Source organism: Ranitomeya variabilis, chromosome 4, assembly GCF_051348905.1.
Source record: "Ranitomeya variabilis isolate aRanVar5 chromosome 4, aRanVar5.hap1, whole genome shotgun sequence".
Taxonomy (NCBI): Eukaryota; Metazoa; Chordata; class Amphibia; order Anura; family Dendrobatidae; genus Ranitomeya; species Ranitomeya variabilis.
In genome coordinates this window covers 770,134,868-770,159,569 of record NC_135235.1, presented here as the reverse complement: position 1 = coordinate 770,159,569, position 24,702 = coordinate 770,134,868, and the positions used below count along the sequence as shown (strand labels likewise).

At 45.8% G+C, this 24,702-nt stretch overlaps 1 protein-coding gene across 2 annotated transcripts in view; it reads right to left on the bottom strand.

Annotated features, from left to right (window-relative positions):
- The window catches only part of LOC143766936 (uncharacterized), a 107,117-nt gene extending 88,621 nt beyond the window's left edge, over positions 1-18,496 (bottom strand). For both annotated transcript variants that reach the window (XM_077254944.1, XM_077254945.1), the window contains exon 1: positions 18,242-18,496. In XM_077254944.1, the coding sequence (XP_077111059.1) occupies positions 18,242-18,391 (150 nt within the window). In that variant the 5' untranslated portion in view covers positions 18,392-18,496. The remainder of the gene's footprint in view (positions 1-18,241) is intronic.
- Between the last annotated feature and the right edge of the window lie 6,206 nt (positions 18,497-24,702).

Here is a 24,702-nt window from a genome sequence, read left to right as displayed (position 1 = left end):
TAGTTGTTGTGATTAGGGTTGCGGTCAGCAGAGCTCCCACTTCCCAGAGCTCGTCCTGTATTACTAGTTTGCTCATCTGGTCATTTCTAGTGCTCCTAACCACCAGTTCAATCATAACAGGTCACACAGTGCTCCATACTGTATAATGGCCACACATGATGCTACATACTGTATAATGGCCACCCAGTGCTCCATACTGTATAATGGACACACATGATGCTCCATACTGTATAATGGCCACACATGATGCTCCATACTGTATAATGACCCCACATGATGCTCCATACTGTATAATAGCCACACATAATGCTCCATACTGTATAATGGCCACACATGATGCTACATACTGTATAATGGCCACACAGTGCTCCATACTGTATAATGGCCACACATGATGCTCCATCTACTATATAATTGTCTAAGGGTCACTTCTGTCTGTCTGTCTTTCTGTCTGTAACGGAAATCCCAAGTTGCTAATTGGTCGTGGCAAAACAGCCACGACCAATCAGCGACGGGCACAGTCCGGCGGCAAAATGGCCGCTCCTTACTCCCCGCAGTCAGTGCCCGCTCCATACTCCGATCCAGTCAGCGCTCACACAGGGTTAATGGCAACGCTAACTGACCGCGTTATGCCATGGTGTAACGCACTCCGTTAACGCTGCTATTAACCTTGTGTGACCAACTTTTAACTATTGATGCTGCCTATGCAGCATCAATAGTAAAAAGATCTAATGTTAAAAATAATGAAAAAAATAAAAAATCGTTATATACTCACCGTCCGTCGGCCCCTCGGATCCAGAACAGGCCTTTCCCACTCCTCGCGATGCCCCGGTGACCGCTCCATGCATTGCGATCTCGCGAGATGATGACGTAGCGGTCTCACAAGACCGCTACGTCATTATCATCTCGCGACACCGCAATGCACTCTTCAGACCGGAGCATGCGAGGAGCGTCGGTAACTGCTTCGATCCAGGGGCCAACGGAAGGTGAGTATATAACTATTTTTTATTTTAATTCTTTTTTTTAACAGGGATATGATGCCCACATTGCTATATACTATGTGGGCTGTGCAATATACTACGTGGGCTAGACACAGAAGAAAAAAACCCCATTGCATATTTAATATGCCAAAAGTGGGGATACTAAGTAGCAGGGGCGGATTATCAGAGGGTCAATCTGGGTGGTAGCCCAGGGCCCAGTGGTGTGGGGGGGCCCTGGGCTACTACCGCATAGATTGCCCACCAGCCGCCGCCATCATTCAGGCCCCCTGACTACTGTACTGGCATATGTATATGATGATCATATCATTATGTGCCCTGCCCCACTGCCCAGACCCGGCCGGTGGGCAGAGAGAGGGGGCCCGCATCGGGCCCCGTCTTACCTGCTCACCGGGCCCCTACCGTGCGGCGCTGCGGCGGTTTCCTATTGACGTGCGGGCGCGGGCCCGCACGTCAATAGTTAACAACAGCCGCCAGCCAATTGGAGGCTGGCAGCTGAAGTCGGCCACAGGCGCAGTGCACACGTCGCCGGCATCTGTCAGACGCCGGCGAGCGTACGCTGCTGAAGGGAGCTCACCGCCTGGAGCGCTGGTCAGGTGAGGAGAACTCGGTTTGTTTTTTTGTTTTGCTAACCTAAGTAATGGCATTACGGCAATAATGCTGGACAGTCAGTGACACTCTGGGTCTGGGGCAGATGATTGCTATTTGCTGGACACACTGGGGCAATGCTGGAGACTGGAGAGTGAGACACAGGGGTCAATGCTGGACACACTGGGGGAAAAGCTGGAGACACTTGGGGCAATGCTGGAGCTACTGGGGCTGGGGCAATGCTGTACACACTGGGGGCAATGCTGGAGACACGGGGGCAATGCTGGAGACACTGGGGCAATGCTGGAGACACTGGGGGCAATGCTGGAGACACTGGGGCAATGCTGGAGACACTGGGGGCAATGCTGGAGACACTGGGGGCAATGCTGGAGACACTGGGGCAATGCTGGAGACACTGGGGCAATGCTGGACATACTGGGGGCAATGCTGGAAACACTGGGGGCAATGCTGGAGACACTGGGGCAGATTGCTGGAGACACTGGGGCAGATTGCTGGACACACTGGGGCAATGTGTTGTGAATTCCACTCTTGGGCTCCCTCCGGTGGTTATAAGTGGCATTTTTGTGAGTTCTGCTCTTGGGCTCCCTCCTGTTGTTTTGAGTGGTATGACTGCTTCTTGGATTTAGCATCAGCAGCTGTTTTCACTGATCGTCTTTCTGGCTCTGCTATATTAGTCTGGCCTTTTCCCTAATTCAATGCCAGTTGTCAATTGTTGAGCTTGGAGTCATGGGGTAATATGCTGGACACACTGGGGCAGATTGCTGGACACACTGGGGGTAATATGCTGGACACACTGGGGCAGATTGCTGGACACACTGGGACAGATTGCTGGACACACTGGGGGCAGTGCTGGACACACTGGGGGCAATATGCTGGAGTCAGACACTGGGGCAGATTGCTGGAGACACTGTCTGGGGGCAATGCTGGACACACTGGGGCAGATTGCTGGACACTGGGGAAATATGCTGGACATACTGGGGCAGATTGCTGGACACACTGGGGGCAATGCTGGACACACTGGGGGCAATGCTGGACACACTGGGGGCAATGCTGGACACACTGGGGGCAGGACTTGAGGCATGGACAGAATGTAGATACGGGGCATGATTGGAGACACGGGGCAGAATGAAAGACACGGGGCAGGATTGGATCATGGGGCAGGATGGATACGATGGAGACAGATGGGGCAGGATGGGGAGATCATATGGGGTAGAATGGATACTCATGAGGGCAGGATGGGAGAACATATGGCTGGAGCCAGGAATGAGACACACGGGGCCAGGGTGGGGAATATTATTACCATAGGGGCTAATTAAGGGATATTATTACTGCAGTGATGCATTTATTTTATTTTTTGAGTATACTGTTTTAAATGGGGGGGGCGGTCCTGTTACTGTGTAGAGTGACAATATGTCGCCTTTTTTTCTCCATGTGGTGTAATGTAGAAGTTGTGAAAAATTAAGTAATGTGTTCTGCAAGCGGAGCTCAAGATAACTGTGTTATTTCCTGCAGAAACGAGTCCTGGCTGGAAGAAATGATGGCGGTCTGTGCTGGATGAAAGATGAAGGACTTCACCTAGAGACGTCACTGGTAAGTCAGTGTTACCTATACACTGACACTATACACTGTATACTATATACAGAGGTCCTGTGTACAATGTCACCAGTGATCACTGTATTACCTATACATTATATACAGAGCTCCTGTGTATAATACCACCAGTGATCTCTGTATTACCTCTACACAGACACTGCATACTAAGTACAGATCCCCTGTGAATAATGGCACTTATGGTGATAGTATTGTGTTTTTTGGGGGTTTTTTTTATTACTGATCAGTATTGTAGTATTCAGTCACTATGTGGTGGTAATATGTGGTCTGGAAATGGTGTTGTGGTATTTGTCCCTTGTATGTGCTATTTGGTCACCAAGTGGTGGTAATATGTGGTCTTGACATGGTGCGGTGGTATTTGTTCCTTGTATGTGATATTATTCGATCACTGTGGTTGTAATTTGTGGTCTGGTCATGGCGCGGTGGTATTTGTTCCTTGTATGTGATATTATTGGTCAAAATATACCTAAATTGTATTGCAGATTTTAACAAATGTTTGATAGGTTACAGTAGAGTAGGGCCCGGCCACTTTTCTGGAATAGTCTGGTTCGGGTATCACATGACCCCCGTCACATGACCCCCGTCACATGACCCCCGTCACATGACCGGGGGGGCCCACAGTGTCTGAACAGCCCGGGGCCCTGGCTACCCTTAATCCACCCCTGCTAAGTAGTATCAACCCACATTCACAATATTTTATTGACTCCGTAATGTAACTATATAAATAGGAGAAAAACTGGAGTAACCAATAAATAAGTAAGAAAGTACAAAATTTATTTCAAAAAATCAAAGAATAACACATATAATAAAATTGTTAATCAGGACAAGGACACGGAAGTACATACAGTAGTGAGGTGCACATGGGAGTTCAGAGGTAGTACATCTATCTGATTTACATTTGAATGCTTGTCCATGTGCTAGGTAAGTAGAGTCAAAAATAAGGCACAATAAATAAAGCTCAAGTATAGTATAACAATGCGGGGATCCACAGAAGCAGTGGGAGCTCTATAGCAAGGTTTAAAGCCAAAAGTATGGCAAAAAAAAAAAGGGTCGGGTAAATCAACATAGATCAAGCCCAGCTGTAGATCCGCAGAGTAAAGGGACTGTATCATAAATTAAGGGCAAAACTTACCAAGCTCAGTGCACAACACTACTCAGATGGTAATGAGCCGCAAATGATGGCGGGTCATTTTTTTTTTGCCTTACTAGAACATGGACAAGCATGATTGACAATTTTATTATATGTGTTTTTCTTTGATTTTTTTAAATAAATTTAGTACTTTCTTACTTATTTATTGGTTACTCCAGTTTTTCTCCTATTTATATATATACTACGTGGTCTGTGCAATATACTACGTGGGCTGTGCAATGTACTGCGTGGGCTGTGCAATGTACTGTGTGGGTTGTCCAATATACTACGTGGGCTGTGCAATATACTACGTGGGCTGTGCAATATACTACGTGAGCTGTGCAATATACTATGTGGGCTGTGCAATATTCTACGTGGCTGTTCTATATACTTCGTGGGCTGTGCTGTACACTACGTGGGCTGTGTTATATACTGCGTGCGTGGGCTGTTATACACTCCATGGGCTTTGCTATATACTCCGTGGCTGTGCTATATACTCCGTTGGCTGTTATATACTACGTGGCTGTGCTATATACTCCATGGGCTGTGCTATATACTACGTGGCTGTGCAATATACTACATGGCTGAGCAATATACTACGTGGCTGTGCAGTATACTACGTGGGCTGTTATATACTTAGTGGCTGTGCTATATACTTAGTGGCTGTGCTATATACTACGTGGCCGGCCGTGAACAATCAGCGACGGGCGCAGGATTTGAACCACGCTTCGCTAATTGGTTGCGGCTGGCCGAATCCTGTGTATTCAATGTATTATTCTAAAATCTTCATAAATAAACTACATACATATTCTAGAATACCCGATGCGTTAGAATCGGCCACATCTAGTACTGTATAATGGCCACACATGATGCTCCATACTGTATAATGGTCACACATGATGCTCCATACTGTATAATGGCCACACAGTGTTCCATACTGTATAATGAACACACATGATGCTCCATACTGTATAATGAACACACATGATGCTCCATACTGTATAATGGCCACACATGATGCTCCATACTGTATAATGGCCACACATGATGCTCCATACTGTATAATGGCCACACAGTGCTCCATACTGTATAATGGGCACACATAATACTCCATACTGTATAATGGTCACACACGATGCTCCATACTGTATAATGGCCTCACATGATGCTCCATACTGTATAATGGGCCCACATGCTCCATACTGTATAATGGCCACACATAGTTACTCCTACACACATGGCTGCGCTCCGTACACCTTGCACACACGGCTCCACTCCGTACTCAAGCGGCTCCGCTCCATACACCTCACACTCACCCGGCTCTGCTCCATACACCTCATACACACCCGGCTCTGCTCCGTACACCTCATACACACACGGCTCCACTCCATACATATCATACACACACGGCTCCGCTCCATACACCTCATACACACGGCTCCGCTCCATACACCTCATACACACACTTACCATGGCAACCAGCACAGCAGAGTCCTGCAATCCATGGAGGTCCCAATCATGTGACCTCTGACTCCTCCCCTCCTGTGACCTCATCACAGGTCCTGTTTGCACAGAGCAGCCAAGGTGCAGGGATGACATTGCACACCGTGGGTTGTGAGCATGGGCGAGCACACCGCACTAGTGACAGCAAATGTCAGGGATTATGGAGAGTCGGCACCAGGTGTTCTGACCGCCGCTCTGCCACCCCCTGTCTTTCAGTGAGGACTGCCGACTGAAGCAAAGGGCTCAACTTGCCCCATGATAGCGGCGCCCCTGGATGGAGGATGTGTGATGGGTATATGGGCTATGGGATGGAGGATATGTATGATGGGTATATGGGCATGGGACTATGGGATGCAGGATGTGTGATGATCTCCCGCCTCAACTACTGCAACATCCTTTTCTGTGGCCTCCCTGCTAACACCCTTGCACCTCTCCAGTCCATCCTTAACTCTGCTGTCCGACTAATCCATCTCTCTCCTCGCTACTCTTCCGCTTCCCCTCTCTGCAAATCTCTTCACTGGCTCCCATTCCCTCATCGTATTCAGTTCAAATGACTAATACTGACCTACAAAGCCATCCATAACCTGTCTCCTCCATTCGTATCTGAACTAATCTCCCGATATCGTCCCTCAGGTAATCTCCAGTCCTCTCAAGACCTCCTTCTGTCCTCCACACGTATTCGCTCCTCACCAACCGCCTACAAGACTTCTCCCGAATGTCCCCCATCCTCTGGAATTCTGTGCCCCAACACATCTGACTATCAACCATATTCGGATCCTTCAGGCGAAACCTGAAAATCCACCTCTTCAGGAAAGCCTACAGCCTGCACTGACCCCGCTGCCTCCTCATCACTACCGGAGCTACCGACTCACCAACATCGGAGCTGCTGCAACCCCCCAACCTACTGTCTCCTTCCCCGCCATCCTGTAGAATGTAAGTCCGCAAGGGCAGGGTCCTCTCCTCTCTGTACCAGTCTCTGATTGTTAGTTCACTGTAAGGGATATCTGTAATTTGCATGTAACCCCTTCTCATGTACAGACCAATCAATGGTGCCATATAAATAATAATAATAGTATAGGGGCACTGGACTATGGGATGGAGGATAATCATTATAATTTGTTATAACTAACCACAGTTAGTTACTATGCCCAGGCAATGCCGGGCTCTTCAGCTAGTATATATATATATATATATATTTGGCAGAGTCATATCTCCCGACTGTAGATTGCATGCTGTCGTTGTAGGCCCAGACCAGATAGGATGGAGATGAATGAGGGAGACCAAAGTTCAAAAATAGACTTTCCTTTACTTAACAAGAACTTGATGAGAAGTACAGTCATGGCCAAAGTATTGACACCCCTACAATTCTGTCAGATAATACTCAGTTTCTTCCTGAAAATGGCAAACACAAATTCTTTGGTATTATTATCTTCATTTAATTTGCCTTAAATGAAAAAACACAAAAAGAATTGTCCTAAAGCCAAATTGGATATAATTCCACACCAAACATAAAAAAGGGGGTGGACAAAAGTATTGGCACTGTTCGAAAAATCATGTGATGCTTCTCTAATTTGTGTAATTAACAGCACCTGTAACTTCCCTGTGGCACCTAACAGGTGTTGGCAATAACTAAATCACACTTGCAGCCAGTTGACATGGATTAAAGTTGACCCAACCTCTGTCCTGTGTCCTTGTGTGTACCACATTGAGCATGGAGAAAAGAAAGAAGACCAAAGAACTGTCTGAGGACTTGAGAAACCAAATTGTGAGGAAGCATGAGCAATCTCAAGGCTACAAGTCCATCTCCAAAGACCTGAATGTTCCTGTGTCTACCGTGCGCAGTGTCATCAAGAAGATTAAAGCCCATGGCACTGTGGCTAACCTCCCTAGATGTGGACGGAAAAGAAAAATTGACAAGAGATTTCAAGGCAAGATTGTGCGGATGTTGGATAAAGAACCTCGACTAACATCCAAACAAGTTCAAGCTGCCCTGCAGTCCGAGGGTACAATAGTGTCAACCCGTACTATCCGTCGGCATCTGAATGAAAAGGGACTGCATGGTAGGAGACCCAGGAAGACCCCACTTCTTACCCAGAGACATAAAAAAGCCAAGCTGGAGTTTGCCAAAACTTACCTGAAAAAGCCTAAAACATTTTGGAAGAATGTTCTCTGGTCAGATGAGACAAAAGTAGAGCTTTTTGGGCAAAAGCATCAACATAGAGTTTACAGGAGAGAAAAAAAGAGGCATTCAAAGAAAATAACACGGTCCCTACAGTCAAACATGGCGGAGGTTCCCTGATGTTTTGGGGTAGCTTTGCTGCCTCTGGCACTGGACTGCTTGACCGTGTGCATGGCATTATGAAGTCTGAAGACTACCAACAAATTTTGCAGCATAATGTAGGGCCCAGTGTGAAAGCAGGGTCTCACTCAGAGGTCATGGGTCTTCCAGCTGGACAATGACCCAAAACACACTTCAAAAAGCACTAGAAAATGGTTTAAGAGAAAGCACTGGAGACTTCTAAGGTGGCCAGCAATGAGTCCAGACCTGAATCCCATAGACACCTGTGGAGGGATCTAAAAATGGCAGTTTGGAGAAGGCACCCTTCAAATATCAGGGTCCTGGAGCAGTTTGCCAAAGAAGAATGGTCTAAAATTCCAGCAGAGCATTGTAAGAAACTCACTGATGGTTACCGGAAGCCAGTTATTTTGGCTAAAGGTTGTGCAACCAAGTATTAGGCTCAGGGTGCCAACACTTTTGTCTGGCCCATTTTTGGAGTTTTGTGGGAAATGATCAATGTTTTGCTTTTTACTTCATTCTCTTTTGTGTTTTTTCATTTAAGACAAATTAAATGAAGATAATAATACCAAAGAATTTGTGTTTGCAATCATTTTCAGGAGGGAACTGAGTATTATCTGACAGAATTGCAGGGGTGTCAATACTTTTGGCCATGACTGTATATAGATCAGATAGCAGGCACAACACTTTATGAACGCTTCTTCTGCATTGTGCAGAGTCAGGAACTTTCCGGTTACACGTGGCGGTACATAACTTTTCTTATAAGCCACAATAGTGCAGCAAACCTGAGCTAATGACCTCTTCCTGCTCTTTGTCTCCACTATGCTCCTGCCTGGAATCCGAATTCTTACTGCCATTATATCTTTGCTTACCTTCAGGACGTACTATCTGATGTCTCCCTCCTGGCACACAACACTATATCAATTCAGGAGGACTGCAATAATATAGACCAAAGGTCTGTACTTCTCACTTTCTATCTGACTCATCACAAGGAAATTGTTCTCCTGTGTGCCCATGTAGCTCAGTATGAGGTCTCCCACACAGTATGACGGCCCCACAGCGCCTCACACAGTATTATGGCTAGAGATGAGCCAATATTTCAGTGTTTGGTTCGGCTCACTATCACCGAATTCAGCAACATTTGCCGGCTTAATCATCGATTAAATCACTGAATATAGCCGAACATGCACAGCACAAAAGCCGGTGTTTCCCAAGCTGTGTGACAGTGTGGTAATCACCGACGTAGCGCTTCTGATCGGGGGTAAATTCATCCCCACTGGTCAGAGAGCCGCGGTTCCCACCCTGTCAGAAAGCAGCGTGACCGCTCATCTGTGATCGGAGGTAAAAAGTTTACTACCGGTCACTGGTGTCAGCTGATGGGACTACAGCTCCCATCATCCGACACCTACAGCCGCTAATAACAGTGAGAGCAGCTGATGGGTGTATTCATCAGCCGCTACTTCTCTGTAAATAAATAATAAACAAAGAATAAAAAAAGAAACACACTGTACTAATTGTATTTGTCACTGACATCTATATATCTACCTATTCTATTTGTATTTACTGTATGTCATCCATGTCTTCTATCCTGTCGGCTCCTGCGGTGATTTTACACTACCGCGGCTGGTGAATTGCCGGCTTTTCTTCTATTTATCTATGTAATATATATATACACTGTGTCACTGACATCTATAAAAAAAAACTTCCTTCTCACCCCCAATGGGGGTGGTCTTTGTTGTCCTTTCTCATTCTCGGGTCCTCTACCAGAGACCTGGGAGTTTGAGGGTTCTGCGCAGGATCTTAGTTGTTCCCAGCATTGCACTTTTGTGGACAGAGAGCTCAGATGTTGCTCCTGGGATCTGTTGTAGCCATTCTTCCCACTTAGGGGTCACTGCTCCAAGTGCTCCTATCACCACTGGAATCACTGTTGCCTTCACCTTCCACATCTTCTCCTGTTCTCCTTTGAGGCCCTGGTATTTCTCCAGCTTCTTATATTCCTTCTCTCTGATGTTGCTGTCACTTGGCACTGCCACATCTATTATCATTGCTGTCTTCTGATCCTTGTCTACTATCACAATGTCTGGTTGGTTAGCCAACACCTGCTTATCCATCTGGATCTTGAAGTCCCACAGGATTTTAGCCCTTTTATTCTCCACCACTTTTTCTGGGGTCTCCAAACTGGACTTAGGAGGGAATTAGCCCATATGCTGTGCAGATGTTCCTGTATACAATTCCCGCTACAGGGTTGTGGCGTTCGGTATACGCTGTCCCTGCTTGCATTTTGCTTCCTGCCACTATGCGTTGGATGGTTTCTGAGGTTTCCTTGCATAGTCTGCACCTTGGGTCTTGTGTGGTAGATTCCTGCTTCTATGGATGTGGTACTTAGTACTTGCTCTTGTGCCGCTATGATTAGTCCTCTGTGCTGTCTCGGAGTCCAGCTTTCTCCAGCCATTGGTAGGATTTCTCCATGTCAGCCAACTCCATTATCTGTGTATGGTACATCCCATGCAGCGGCTTGTCTTGCCATGGCGGTTCATGTTCCTGCTCTTCCTTCCAGATCTGTTGTTGCTGCCTTAGGCTTTCTCTCAGCATCTCATCTTTTGGTGCCATTTTTCTGATGTATTCCTGGATACTCCTTGTTTCATCCGTGATCGTGGCTTGGATGCTTGGATACTTATCAAGCCTTGACCTTTCTGTTGGTATACAATCTTTGGGTGTTAGACTTTGGGTGGAGACCTCCATGCATTGTGAGGTGCTTTCGTGTTTTCAGATCTGCAGCTTCCATCTCTTCTTTTGGCCAGCACACTATGCCAGCAGGGTATCTGATAACTGGCAGGGCATATGTATTGATGGCGCAGATTTTATTCTTCCCATTGAGCTGGCTCTTCAGGACCTGTCTTACCCTTTGATGGTATTTGGATGTTGCTGCTTTCCTTGCCTCCTCATCATGGTTACTGTATCCCTGTGGGATGCCGAGGTACTTGTAACATGTCTGTACATCTGCTATGTGCCCTGCTGGTAATTACACTCCATCAGTCTTGACTACCTTGCCTCTCTTTATTACCAACCGGCCGCACTTCTCCAGTCCAAAGGACATCCCGACCCTTCACTGTATATCCTTGTCAGGTAGATCAGTGAATTGATGTCTCGTTCATTTTTCGCATACAGCTTGATGTCATCCATGTAGAGAAGGTGGCTGATGGTGCTTCCACTCTTGAACTTATATCCATAGCCAGACTGTAATTATCTGACTGAGGGGGTTCAAGACTATGCAGAACAGCAATGGTGACAGTGCATCACCTTGGTATATGTCGCATTTAATGGTCTCTTGTGCTAGTTGTCTTGAGTTGACTTCAAATGTTGTTCTCCATAGCCCCACTGAGTTTCTGATGAAGGTTCTTAATTTCCTGTTGACATTGTACAGAGCCAAGCATTCACAGATCCATGTGTGTGGCATTGAGTCATAGGCTTTCCTGTAGTCAATCCAGGCTATGCTGAGATTGGTCTGTCTGGATCTTGAGTCTTGAGTGACTGCTCGATCTACTAGGAGCTGGTGCTTAGAGCCTCTGGTGTCAGTCCCAATGCTTTCTGAGCTGGATTCATGTACTGGTTCATATGGTTCTGTAGCTTGGTGGCTATGATGCCTGACAGAAGTTTCAATGTTGTTGTAAGGAAGGTTATTGGGCGGTAGTTAGATGGAATTGTTCCTTTGTGAGGATCCTTCATGATCAGCACTGTTCTTCCTTGTGTTAGCCAAGCTGGGTGGTGGCCTGCTTCTAGCAGTTGGTTCATCTGCTTTGCCATGAGTTCATGTACCGCTGTGAATTTCTTTAGCCAGTAGGTGAGGATCATGTACAGTATGTGCCAGTTGCTGTCCACCTCTTCATGTTCTTGAACCGCTGTTGGATGTCTGCTTCTGTAATATATTCATATATTCTGTAATATATTCATATTGTGCATGTAGGGGGAGTACTGTGGGAACATTAAAAAGTGGGGGATTGCAGTACTGTGGGGACAACATACTGTCTGTGAGGGATGCCAGTCCTGTGGAAACATTATCCTGATTCTTGCTCTAGGTGGTTGCTGTGTTTCATTCTCAACTATTGCAGCCACATTGCACTGGTGTTGTGTTTTTTCCTTCTCCCATATGTTCCTCCAGTATTGTTCAGTCTCTGCTATTGGTGGAGTTGCTGCCTTTGTGCTGTTCCTCTGTAGTTGGGAGTACACTTTGGATGGTTCTTTGGAGAACAGGGCATTTATCTTCTTGACCTCAGCTTCTCTAATGTATCTCCCTTGTCTTGCAGCGAGTGCTGTGAGCCTTTGTTTAGCCGTCTCTTCAGTTGGGGTCAGGCTTTGTACTTGTCCAGCTTGGTCTTATTTTTGATCTTTACACACTTCTGTATTTCTGATAGTTGGCTGACTTTCCTTTTTGGCACCTTTATCTTTGTCTACAGTCTTCTTTTCCAAGGGGAGCACATACTTCTGTTATTGCTGGTTATATAGCCAAGCATTTCCATGATTGCTGAGGCCGTAGCATAGATCAGGTTATTAGTTTGAGTTATTGTGGTGGTAGGTATTGATGCAAGAGCTGTTCTATTGGCATCCTCTAGCACACTGTCTGGTGGCGTTTCTTTGCTGAGCCTTGGCAGTCGATCTCTGGTATTGATGGTATTTAGTTTATCTAAGATCTTCTGATTCAGATCAGCTGCAGTGCTCTCTAGTTGCAGGGTTGGATCAGGATCTTCAGGGGGTTGCACATGTTGTTCTTCCAGGTCTTCATGTGGGGTGGATCTGCAGTGCAGTTGCTCCATCTCAAGTTGTGATAATAGCTTTGTCTTTATGATATTGAAATGTTGGGTGACTAGTTGTTTCTCAGTTAGTGGACATGCAGGTCTTGTATCCATCCAGAGTTTCCTCATTCACTTCATATATCCTCTCCCATTTGGTCTGCTGTTATAGTAGCATTTCATCAGATCCAGGTTCTCTTGCCTTGTCCATGTATGGTTTGGTCCAGTAGCCCATTTATCATCAGATTGTCCTGGTTCCTTGACATCTGACGCAGACAGGGTGGATAAAAATCAATCTTTTTTTAAAAAAATCAAAAAAATCTGATTTTTTTAATTTAAATCGGATTTTTTTCAATAAACTGCTTTTTGAGGAAAATATTTTACCATCCAAAGGTTCTTCCATCATGAGATAAAGCTGAGTTGTTTAACTCAGTAGAATAAAGGCTGTATATGTGTAACATTCACAATGCCATGCTCTTCCAGAGGTTTCTGTAGGATTAGTGGGCAGTTTCTCTCCTATATTATCACAGACGCTCGCTTTACTTACACAGTTCTCAAAACTGAATTTGACTCCGCAGAGGTCCCAGCCTCTTCTTCACGGCAAAAATGTTACAACATGAACAGAGTTGAGAAAAAGACCTTAATCCTATTGTTCTACAAACCTATGAATACAGAATCAACCCCTTCAGTGCCAAGTCCAAGAAGTTAGACAATATGTTTCTGATTGTTTGGAGTGGAATAGATCTGCACAACACAAGAAGAATGTGAATCTAAGTGTGAGGAGGAGGAAGGGCAAGCAGACAAGAAAATGAAAGTGAAACTTTGAGCACAATACTGCAGCATAGCCACAGACAGACAAGTCTGGATCTGTTTGTGTGTACGATCTGAGGTTTATTACATTCTTTCCTTATAATGGCAGCAGGCCGTAAAAGAGACCCAGTTTCGGAATATTTTAATGAAGCTCCTTCGCCTATTGGTAAGGCAGGCATGCGTGCAAAATGCAAACGATGCAACAAAGAGATGCAAGGCCTGGTGGCGCGAATGAGGAAACATCATGAGAAGTGCGGTGATGAAGATGACCAAAGAAACACTTCTGAACAGGCAGGATCTTCAGGTTGGTAAACATTTTTATTGAATCCTATTTCTAAAGACTGAACTGTCATGTGTGAGAAAAATTATATTTCTTATCATTACTGCATTTTACTGTCATTTGGTACAGTTATGAAGAAAAACAAATATTCCTTTTGGGGCAGGGGCAGTGATGTGTTGTGTGCAATAAGCAGAAATTGTATAAACAATAAAATAACAGCATTGACTTTTTTTGTTTAGGGGAATTCATGGATTCTGGAAACTATCCACCTCCAAGATCACCATCATCGTGTTCTACAGTTTCAGAGTTATCCATCCAGGATAGTGCTTCATTAGCAGCAGCAGCATCATCAGACACCCACAGCCACATATCACCATCACCCAAAAGGAAGAAAAAACCTTTACCTCCTGGAACCACCATAGATAGGTTTGTGATAAGAACTAGCAGATTAAAAAAAGAGTTGATTGATGAAAAAATTGCCCAGTTTATTTATGCAACAAACTCTTCTTTCCGTCTGACTGAGAACCCACATTTCATTAATATGGTTCAGTCACTGAGACCAGGATACAGTCCACCCAGCAGAGCTGATGTTGCAGGGAAACTGCTGGATCAAGTGTATGACAGAGAAATGGAGCAATGTGCAACAGCTCTGGAGGGTAAAATTGTTAACCTAAGTATTGATGGGTGGAGTAATGTCCACAATGATCCTATTGTATGTGCTTGTATAACAACAGAAGAAGGTAAAGTCTTCCTTGCACAAACAACTGATAACGTCAAGAAATGCACACACAGCAGAATACTTACAAGAAGTGGCAGTAAAAGCTATAACGACATGTGAACAAAAATTCAAATGTCTAGTACACAGTTTGGTCACTGACAATGCTGCAAACGTATCCAAGATGAGAAGAGATTTAGAAGAGCAGGGAGGGAATACAAAGCTGCTAATAACATATGGTTGCAGTGCCCATTTGCTGCACCTCTTAGCCAAAGACTTAAGTGTTCCAGAAATAAAGGCTAATGTTGTTGAAATTGCTAAATACTTCCGTAATAATCATTTTGCTGCAGCAGCTCTGAAAAGGATGGGTGGAACCAAGCTAACGCTCCCACAAGATGTTAGATGGAACTCTGTGGTGGACTGTTTTGAGCAGTATATCAAAAACTGGCCTATTCTGATGACACTTTGTGAAGAAAATCGAGATAAAATAGATGGCACTGTCACGGCCAAAATCCTCAACATTGGGCTTAAGAGAAATGTTGAACATATGCTGAGCTTCCTGAAACCCATCTCTCAAGCTTTAAACAAAATACAGAAAAATAGCTGTTTTATTGCGGATGCTGTTGAAATTTGGAAGGAACTGAGTGAACACTTAAAAACAGAACTACACATGGACAGAATTAAATTACAAGCAGTAAACAAACGAATGGGACAAGCACTGACTCCAGCTCATTTTTTGGCAAATATTGTCAATATCCAATATCAGGGTCAAAACCTAAGTGCTGAGGAAGAGGAGTTAGCTATGACATGGGTATCCAGCAATCATCCATCTTTAATGCCAACTATAATAAACTTCAGAGCTAAGGGGGAACCATTCAAGAAATATATGTTTGCTGAAGATATTTTAAGGAAGGTCACACCAGTAAACTGGTGGAAGTCACATAAGCGCTTGGATTTAGAGACTGTTCAAGTAATGATTTCACTTTTAACAGCAGTAGCTTCTTCTGCAGGCGCTGAAAGAATATTCTCTTCCTTTGGACTCATTCATTCTAAATTGAGATTTCGGTTGGGACCCAATAAAGCAGGAAAGCTTGTTTTTCTTTTCCAGATTATGAATAGGAACAAAGAAGAAGATGATGAAGATGACGACAAGTGAGCTACAGAGGACAGCAGGGACAGTAGTATTTAAGTTTTTCATGTGTCGGCTGGGCTGACAGTCTAAGTTTCTTAAAATATATATATATATTTTGTTTAGCCAAATTAGTTATCAAACATGGATGTTTGTTTAAGCAAATAACTTATGCTGTAATGCTGTTATTGTTTCAGTTGAATAAATCTATTTAAATTGTTATTAAGGTCAGGATTATTTTTCTCCTTCCTAAGTACAACAGAACAGTGGTGTCCAAATATGAATGATTAACCCATTAAACTGGGGAGAAAAAAGTAATATAAAAAGTGATTCTAAAAATCTTCATCTACTTGCATGTTAAAGTAGCAAGAACTAGTTTAGGTAGAAACTTTGATTTAAATCACTGATTTACAACAAGCCTTACTGACTAGTGATTTAAATCAAATCCACCCTGGACGCAGACCTTGTTAATTCAGGCGACGTCTGAGCCGGCATGACTCTCTTTGCTCGTGACACTCTCATGTTTATTGAGGTAGGCACCATAGTGTTATGGACCACTACTGGTCTATTATGTCCAACAGGATTTGAACCCCAGTCTCCCACATTGATGGCTGTGATTTTACTGAACGCGGCACATGTATTGTCGGCTTCTATTAGGTCTTTTACCGAATGTTACCGACTTTTTCAAATCTTAAGAAAAATGCTCGTGTTACCGATCATGAATCCGAATGTATCATATTTGTGCCGAATTTATGTTTAGTGATCGTTTTCCGAACATATTCGCTCCTCTATAATTATGGCCACCACAACCTGCTACACAAAATAAACACCCCACTCAGTATGGAGGCATTTACAGTCCACCACAACCCCAGTATAATGGCCCCTACCAGCCACACATTCAGTATGAGAGTCCCAACAGCTCTTCTCTTAATATGATGCCCCCACAATTCCTGATATAAAACCTCACACTGCTCAGCCAACCCGGTTCCTGAGGAGCGCTGCTCTGGTCTGTGCGGTGTGAGTACTGAGGCTCCGTACTACAGGTGTGATGTAGTGACGTCATTGTGCCTGCAGTGCACGGAGTCTCAGACTCAGAAGTGAAGGCTGAATGGTGGATCAGGAGCTTTCCACTCCCTGATTCACTAATCTATTCAGCGGTATCACCGTCATGGGAATGTGGATATCGCTGAAATTGTGATGATGGGAAGGAGAGGGTGACCAATACCACACCCCACCGAGCCCTGTCACTTCATAGGCACCATAGCAACCGAGTGGGCTACCTTTATGGATGATACACTCCTGCCTATCCAACTATCGTATGGTAAATATCTCATAGATCCTGGGTTCATTAGTATCTGCACCAAGAATGAGGCTAAGTGAGTATTTATTAATTGTCGGTGGTCGGAGGTAGTCAGTGAGGTGGATGGTACCATATTGTGCATGTAGGGGGCAGTACTGTGGGAACATTAGAAAGTGGGGTATGGCGGTACTGTGGGAACATTATACTGTGTGTGAGGGCGATGCCAGTCCTGTGGGGACATTATCCTGTGTCTGTGGGTAGCCACAATTGTGGGAACAAAATACTGTGTGTGTGGGGTATGGCGGTACTATGAGAACATTATACTGTGTGTGGGGGTATGGCGGTACTATGAGAACATTATACTGTGTGTGGGGGTATGGCGGTGCTGTAGGAACATTATACTGTGTGTGGGGGTATGGCGGTACTATGAGAACATTATACTGTGTGTGGGGGTATGGCGGTACTATGAGAACATTATACAGTGTGTGGGGGTATGGCGGTACTATGAGAACATTATACTGTGTGAGCGCCATCATATATATTACATAAGGGGTGTAATAAGGAGAGTCATATAAAAGCCTCCTCCGGGCTGTGCTGCATTTGTACAGACTGCTATCTGCCGTCCAGACGGGACCATGTGACACCAATGGGAAGAGGGAGGGTTTCCGGAGGGAAGAGTCTAGAGGGTGCACCTGGTCAGGAGACCTTGATGGCGCAGTTACTGATATTATAAAGGCCGGAGCCCCAAAGGCAGAACAGATTTGGCGCCAACAAAGGAAAGGGGTGCGGGGAAGAATCTGAGGTACCAGCTCCTGGTAAAGTGCCCGAGGCAGCTGGGTGTGGGGCAGAACCTGCTTACAGGGCATAATGGGGGCATTACACTGTGTGGGGCCAAGAAAGGGGCCCTGTACTAGGAGAACACTCCGCTCCTCACTTCCTGTCCTCCATAGTTGGCTCGTATGTATCTATTACAGGAAACAGAACAACAACGTTATGGTTCTTATAAAGAGTCTCCTCCGTGCAGAAGGGGTTAATGTCCCCGGCTGCGCTCAGTACTGGGGAATCTCCACATACCTCCACCTGCAGAGCCGCACTCCACAGATATGGCTGCTCTGTGCGCACAGGACCTGTGATGAGGTCACAGGGGGAGGAGTCAGGGGTCACGTGATCCGCAGTGAAGACGCTACATGGAGACTTCTCCTCAGTCAGTGACATTCCCGCCATTATTCGCCCTCACTACTGGCACAATCACCTCGCGCCGCCTTTTCTACACAATGTTCTGTGTGGAATGTAACGTGTGATTTCTCTGGAGACAAATAGACCCCACACATGAGGGGATTATCACCGGTTACCAGACGTCTAGTATATGGCGGCATATGATTGTGCTATCGCCTCCACACCGGGGGCTAAAATGCCGAAATCTCGCTTATTTACCCCCTTCCAGTGTCCGGCTAAGGGTCATATACGGCCATGCTCCTCTCCAGTCGCTGTGGGGTTTGGTAATAGGATGGAGGGCGGCGTCCATGCTTGGACTTCAGAGAGAGTAATAAAATCACAGCTCACCTTCCCTGTCCTTCACCCCTTACACCTGACCTGTTTAGCCAATTACCTGGAGATAAATGGTTTTACAGACGTAACGTGAGAGGGGCATATAACCTTCTACGTATCGCCATGGTGACAGATGGAAGACCGCACACAATACACCTGAGGGGCAGAGTGAACATTTGATGCTGCCATTTGGGGTAACCAATGCTCCAGCAGTCTCTGAAAATGTCATTAATTATATATTTTCTCACTGATTGGTAGATTTGTGGTAATTCTCCTGGATGATATATTGAGTTCCTCACGTACTCTGGAGGAGCATGGTGAGCATGTCAGACAGGTTCTCCAGGTTCTACGTGACAACTATTTATTTGCTAACCTGGAGAAATGGCAATTTGTGGTACAGCAGGTCCAGTTCTCAGGACATTTGGCTTCTGCATTGGGGGTTCAGATGGACCCCGTTAAGGTCCAAGCAGTCCTTGATGGCTTCTAACCAAGTAACCTGAAAGCGTTACAGAGATTTCTTGTAGTCGAGATACTGAGGAACAAACAAGCGAGAAATAGGGTCTTATCTGATAACAAGATGTAATGAGAATAGAGGAGTATTACACTCACCTGATAGAGCGGCACCTCAGCAACATGTTCAATGCATAAAGCTGCTGCCGGACACGGGGCCAAAGACCGAGCAGAATAGCTGATCCGGGTATAATGTGTCCAGGGCCGGACTGGGACTAACATTCAGCCCCGGCATGTGAAGGCGCACAGGCCCACTTGTCGCATGGTGAATGTGTAATATGTTGGTGCAGCTGTAGGTTACAAGAAGTGAGGTGCGTGTAACACGACTATATAACACAGTAACAGCTGTGCCCAGTGTTACAGCTCAGCCCTGGTTATTGCTCTTAGGTGCAGGATCGGGCTAAGCTGCTATTTTACACACAGAGCTGGGTCTCATAGATAATGAAGATGCTGCGCTCTCCATAGTTCATTCATATACAGCAGCTGATGGACAGTGATGCCGAGAGTCAGATACCACTGAGCTAATATTTATGTATTTATTTTACTCACTGATATAGCACCATGAATTCCACAGCACTTTACAGACGTTATCATCACTGTCCCCATTGGGGCTCACAATCTACATTCCCTATGAGTCTTTGGAGTGTGAGAGAAAAACAGAGAACCCGTGTAATAATTATAAGGGATAACTCAGGAGACTCTTTGTGTGGAACAAGGCAACTACAGGACACAGTTTTATAAGTGTTAAAGTCTATATTATCACATGGTGATTCAAACAGGTGCAGAGAGAAACTCAAGTCCACAACACTTGATGCAAATATCAAACGCAGCTCAGCAGTCTATAGGGAACTTCAGAGGAAAATGCAATCACGCAGAAAGTCTATGAAGCACAGTTGTTCTTGAGGATACTTGACACGAATAAGTCCTTGCTTAGTCCAAGACACAGATAGATATGCTTATAAGGCAGTTCAAACAATATCTTAGCACAACCAGGAAGGCCTGGGTAATAGTCTCAGGTTTTTGCAGAGCAGCAAGAGCTTACATGTGTCATGTCGGACGCTGTTCAGACCAGGTCGTTCGACAGACAGCGGTAATCCCGCTTTTGACCACTATGCACTCATTGGCGTCGGCTAGATTTTATCTAGCTGGTCTGGGGTTAATTTACCTGGTGTTCGGATTGGAAGCTGGCCATGCCCACTGCCTTTAAATAGTTCTCCTGAACATTGGGCGTCGCCGATTATAGCTTCTGTCTAGTGCTTGGTTATCTCGGTCTGGAGTGGTGAGCTAGGAGTTGGAGTATCGTATCTGGTGGTGTATTTCCCTTTGTCTTATTTACTCCTTCCTATATTTGTATTTATTTTGCCCTGTGCATTTATAGTGTATTCCTGAGTGACTGCGGCGTGGTGTATATTTTCCGTTATCCTTGTCTGTGCTAACTGTGGGTATTGGTGTATGATCTCTTCACTGGGTGGAGGGTGGTGTTTTCGCCTAGGGTTGAAACAGGAGACAGGGTGAGGTTCGAGGCCTGGACATGCACACCATCAGTGTAAACTCCAGGTAGAGGGTCAGTCAGGATTTCCCTAGTCTGAGGGAAATTGCAGGGGCCCGGGTTATTAGCTCTTGCCCACCTAGGCTTCCCATGACATTATAATTGGCCAACATTATTTCCATGGATCTCATGCTTTCCATAACCTGCCAGTTGAAGGCGCTGTCCCTACAGGTCACTGAGTTAAGGGGGGCAGTGCAGCAACAGGGACTAGCAGTGTCTAATGTGCAAGCCAGAGTTACAGGTAAAGTTGCTGAGCCTAAGTTTCCTTTGCCTGAAAAATTTGCTGGGGAACGCAGTAAATTTGTTTCTTTTCATGAAGCTTGCAAACTGTATTTCCGTATGCACCCTATCTCCTCCAGTAATGAGGCTCAGCGTGTGGGTCTGGTGTTGTCATTATTAAACCGGGATCCCCAAGCATGGGCGTTTTCTTTGCCATCTGATTCTGCTGCATTTGACTCTGTGGAGAGTTTTTTTTCTTCTCTTGGAAACATTTACGATGAGCCTGACAGCATGGCTCTAGCAGAATCTAAGATATGCGCTATTCGCCAGGGGGAGCGAGTTGCAGAGGATTACTGTTCTGAATTTCGCTGCTGGGCGGTCGACACACAGTGGAATGATTCCGCACTGTGGAGTAACTTTATTCATGGAGTTTCTGATAGGGTTAAAAAAGCCCTCCTGATGTACGAGACTCCTGCTTCACTAGATTCCGCTATGAGTCTTGTTGTCCGCATCAATCGCCGTTTGCGTCAGGGGGATCATGAGACGCCGCCTCTGGGTGAAGGTTTAGGTTCACGTGAGGTTGCTGCAGGTGAGCCCACGGAACCTATGCAAGTCGCAGGGGTATCACATGTTAAGAATCGAGCCCCTGTACTCGGGAAGCAGGGAGCCTGTTTTTACTACAGTAAAACTGGTCATTTTATTAATATCTGTCCTCTGCTGTCAAAGAAAAACGCAACGGCGGAAAAACTTCTAAGCTCAGAGGGTGTGGAGGAGTCCAATCTGAGCTTATGTATATCCTCCATGATGGTTTCTCAGTGCATGCTCCCTGCCAAAGTTGTTGTCGCTGGCAGAGAGCTGCCAATCACTGTTTTTGTGGATAGTGGTTCTGCCACAAATCTCATTGATGAGGAGTTTGCGCGCACTGCTGGTTTTAGGATCGAAAAACTGCCTCATCCTATCCTCGTGGTCACCATCAATTCTGCTCCTCTCCCACAGGGGGAGATTACTGAGTTTGTGGCGGAGATTAAACTCCACATTGGGGTTCTTCATTTTGAGCATGTTACATGTAAGGTGCTCAAGAGTCTTCCTGCACAATTGGTTCTGGGTTTTCCATGGTTGTCTACACACAACCCGGTTATTGACTGGAAAACTCAGGACATAATTCAGTGGAGTGATTTCTCTCAGGAGAATTGCTTGGCCACATGTGTTTCTGCTGTGACTCCAAGCATTCCTGAGTCACTTCTGGATTTTGTGGATGTGTTCTCTGAGAAGGGTTGTTCAGAGTTGCCACCACATCGCTCCTATGACTGTTCTATCAGGTTTAAACCAGGGGCCAAGTTGCCTAAAGCAAGGATGTTTAATATCTCCGGTCCGGAGAGACAAGCGCTAAAGGATTACATTGCTGAAAGTTTGAGCAAAGGGCACATCAGGCCTTCATCCTCACCAGTGGCAGCAGGGTTCTTCTTCGTTAAGAAGAAAGATGGTGGACTACGGCCGTGTCTGGATTTCAGGGAGTTAAACCAGATTACAGTTTGTGATCCATACCCTATGCCATTGATACCGGATTTGTACAACCAGGTGGCAGGTGCTAAGTGGTTTACCAAGCTTGTCCTCAGGGGGGCGTACAACCTCATAAGAGTCCATCAAGGTGATGAGTGGAAGACGGCTTTTAATACCCCTGAGGGTCATTTTGAAAATTTGGTGATGCCATTTGGGTTGACAAACGCACCTGCAGTGTTTCAACATTTCATAAATGATGTATTCTCACATGTTTTGGGGAAATTTGTTATTGTGTACCTAGATGACATCCTCATATATACTTGCGACCGTGATACTCATTTAGGTCATGTCAGGCAGGTGTTACAGCTTCTCAGAGAGAATAAGCTATGTGCAAAACTGGAGAAATGTGTATTTCCAGGACGTCCCCCTGACAGCACTCTGGAGGACGTCCTCCTCCTCCTTGCAGGGACAGGAAACAACACGAGAGGTTAAAAGGTCCCACTCCGCCCCCTTTCCTTTAGTGTTTTTCCTGTCCCTGCATGGAGGGACACACGAGAGATCAAGCTTACCGGACCGGAGGGCTCAGGGGGATCGTGCGGCTGGTCCAATATCCTTTCCCCTCGTCGATAGCCCAGGGCAGATACTCCCCGGGTGGAAGTCCCTGTGCCCAGAGACCAGTCGAGCAGAAGAGCTCCTGGGTGAGCCGCTTCCTCCCAGGGGGGGGCTCTCGGCTCAGGTGCCAGGATGGACAAGAGGCGCCGGCGCCAGGAAGGAGAAGAGGCGCAGAGGTCCGCATGCTCTCATACGAGCATGCAGGGACGGCAGAACCTCCCGGCTTCAGCGTGTGTTCCACTGCGTGGAACGCGGAAGTAAGTGATGTAGCGTCACTTCCGGTGACGTCAGCAGGGTCATTTCCGGCAGATTCGGCGGCCGGGTATGCGTTCCACAGTGTGGAATGCAGAAACAACCATAAAAATGCGCCGAATATGAGAATAAGCGTCCAGCGTTCCACACAGCGAGCGCCAGATTGAACAGGACGCACATCCAGAGTCACGGGCCGGAGAGGAGGTCTGCAATGCCAGAGACGAAGGGTAAGGGCAGCAGTGCTGCTATATCCCTCTAGCAGGAGATGTCCCATTTATACAGCATATTTATATTTTAAACAGAGGATATGGATCACAGGAGTGAGGAGGCTGGGGTAAGTGCGCATAGCGCATATTACCTTCCCACTTATTTCTAGTCACTTAGCTGTACTCACTCTTATACTTAGGATAAGGAGGCTCAACAGACATCCCTGCCAGTGACAAAAAAGTCAGGCAAGGCTTTGACAAAGTCCAGACGATGCTCCATATGTAATGCAAAGTTACCTGAAGCATATAAAAAGGAGTTGTGCGAGTCCTGCATCTCTAGAGTTGTAAAGGAAGAACAACCATCATTGTTATCCGAAATGAGAACTCTAATTCGGGAAGAAGTACAGAATTCTTTGGCTACCATGACACAACGGTACCCCTCCAGCCCAGGTCCGGGTCGTAAGAGACCACGGATGGACCTGGACCAAGATGATGTAGCGGCTTCGTCTAAGGAAGAATCGCACAGTAGAAGCTCGGATCAAGAAGAAGGAGAACTACCACTAGATGAACAGGATCAGGGAAGGAAGTTTCTCTTTCCTGTGGAAGAGACAGAAGATCTAGTACAAGCGGTGAGGAATACGATGCAGATGAAAGAGGAGCCGCGGCTTATCCAGACAGGATTTGATGTTTGGAGGGCTTACATCGCAAAGACAGACGGTATTCCCTGTAAGCGATCATCTCAGACAAATGATATTGCAAGAATGGAAGGATGCAGAACGTAGACTGATAGTGTCCCGGGAATTTAAGAGTCGTCTACCATTTGATCCAGAGGATATCAAGACATGGGAGGAAATACCGAAAGTCGACGTACCAATAGCCAAGGTTACTAAAAAAACGGCTATTCCATTTGAGGACTCATCTAGTCTCCCAGATGCTATGGACTGCAAAGCTGATATTCTGTTGCGTCGTTCTTGGGAAACGTCGGCAGCTCTGATAAAGGCTAACATTGCAGCCACGTCAGTAGCCAGGTCCATGTATTTGTGGATGGGGCAGTTAGAGGAACATTTGGTGAATAAAACCTCGCGAGCTGATATAATTTCCTCCTTACCCATGATAAAGTCTGCCACAGCCTTTATGGC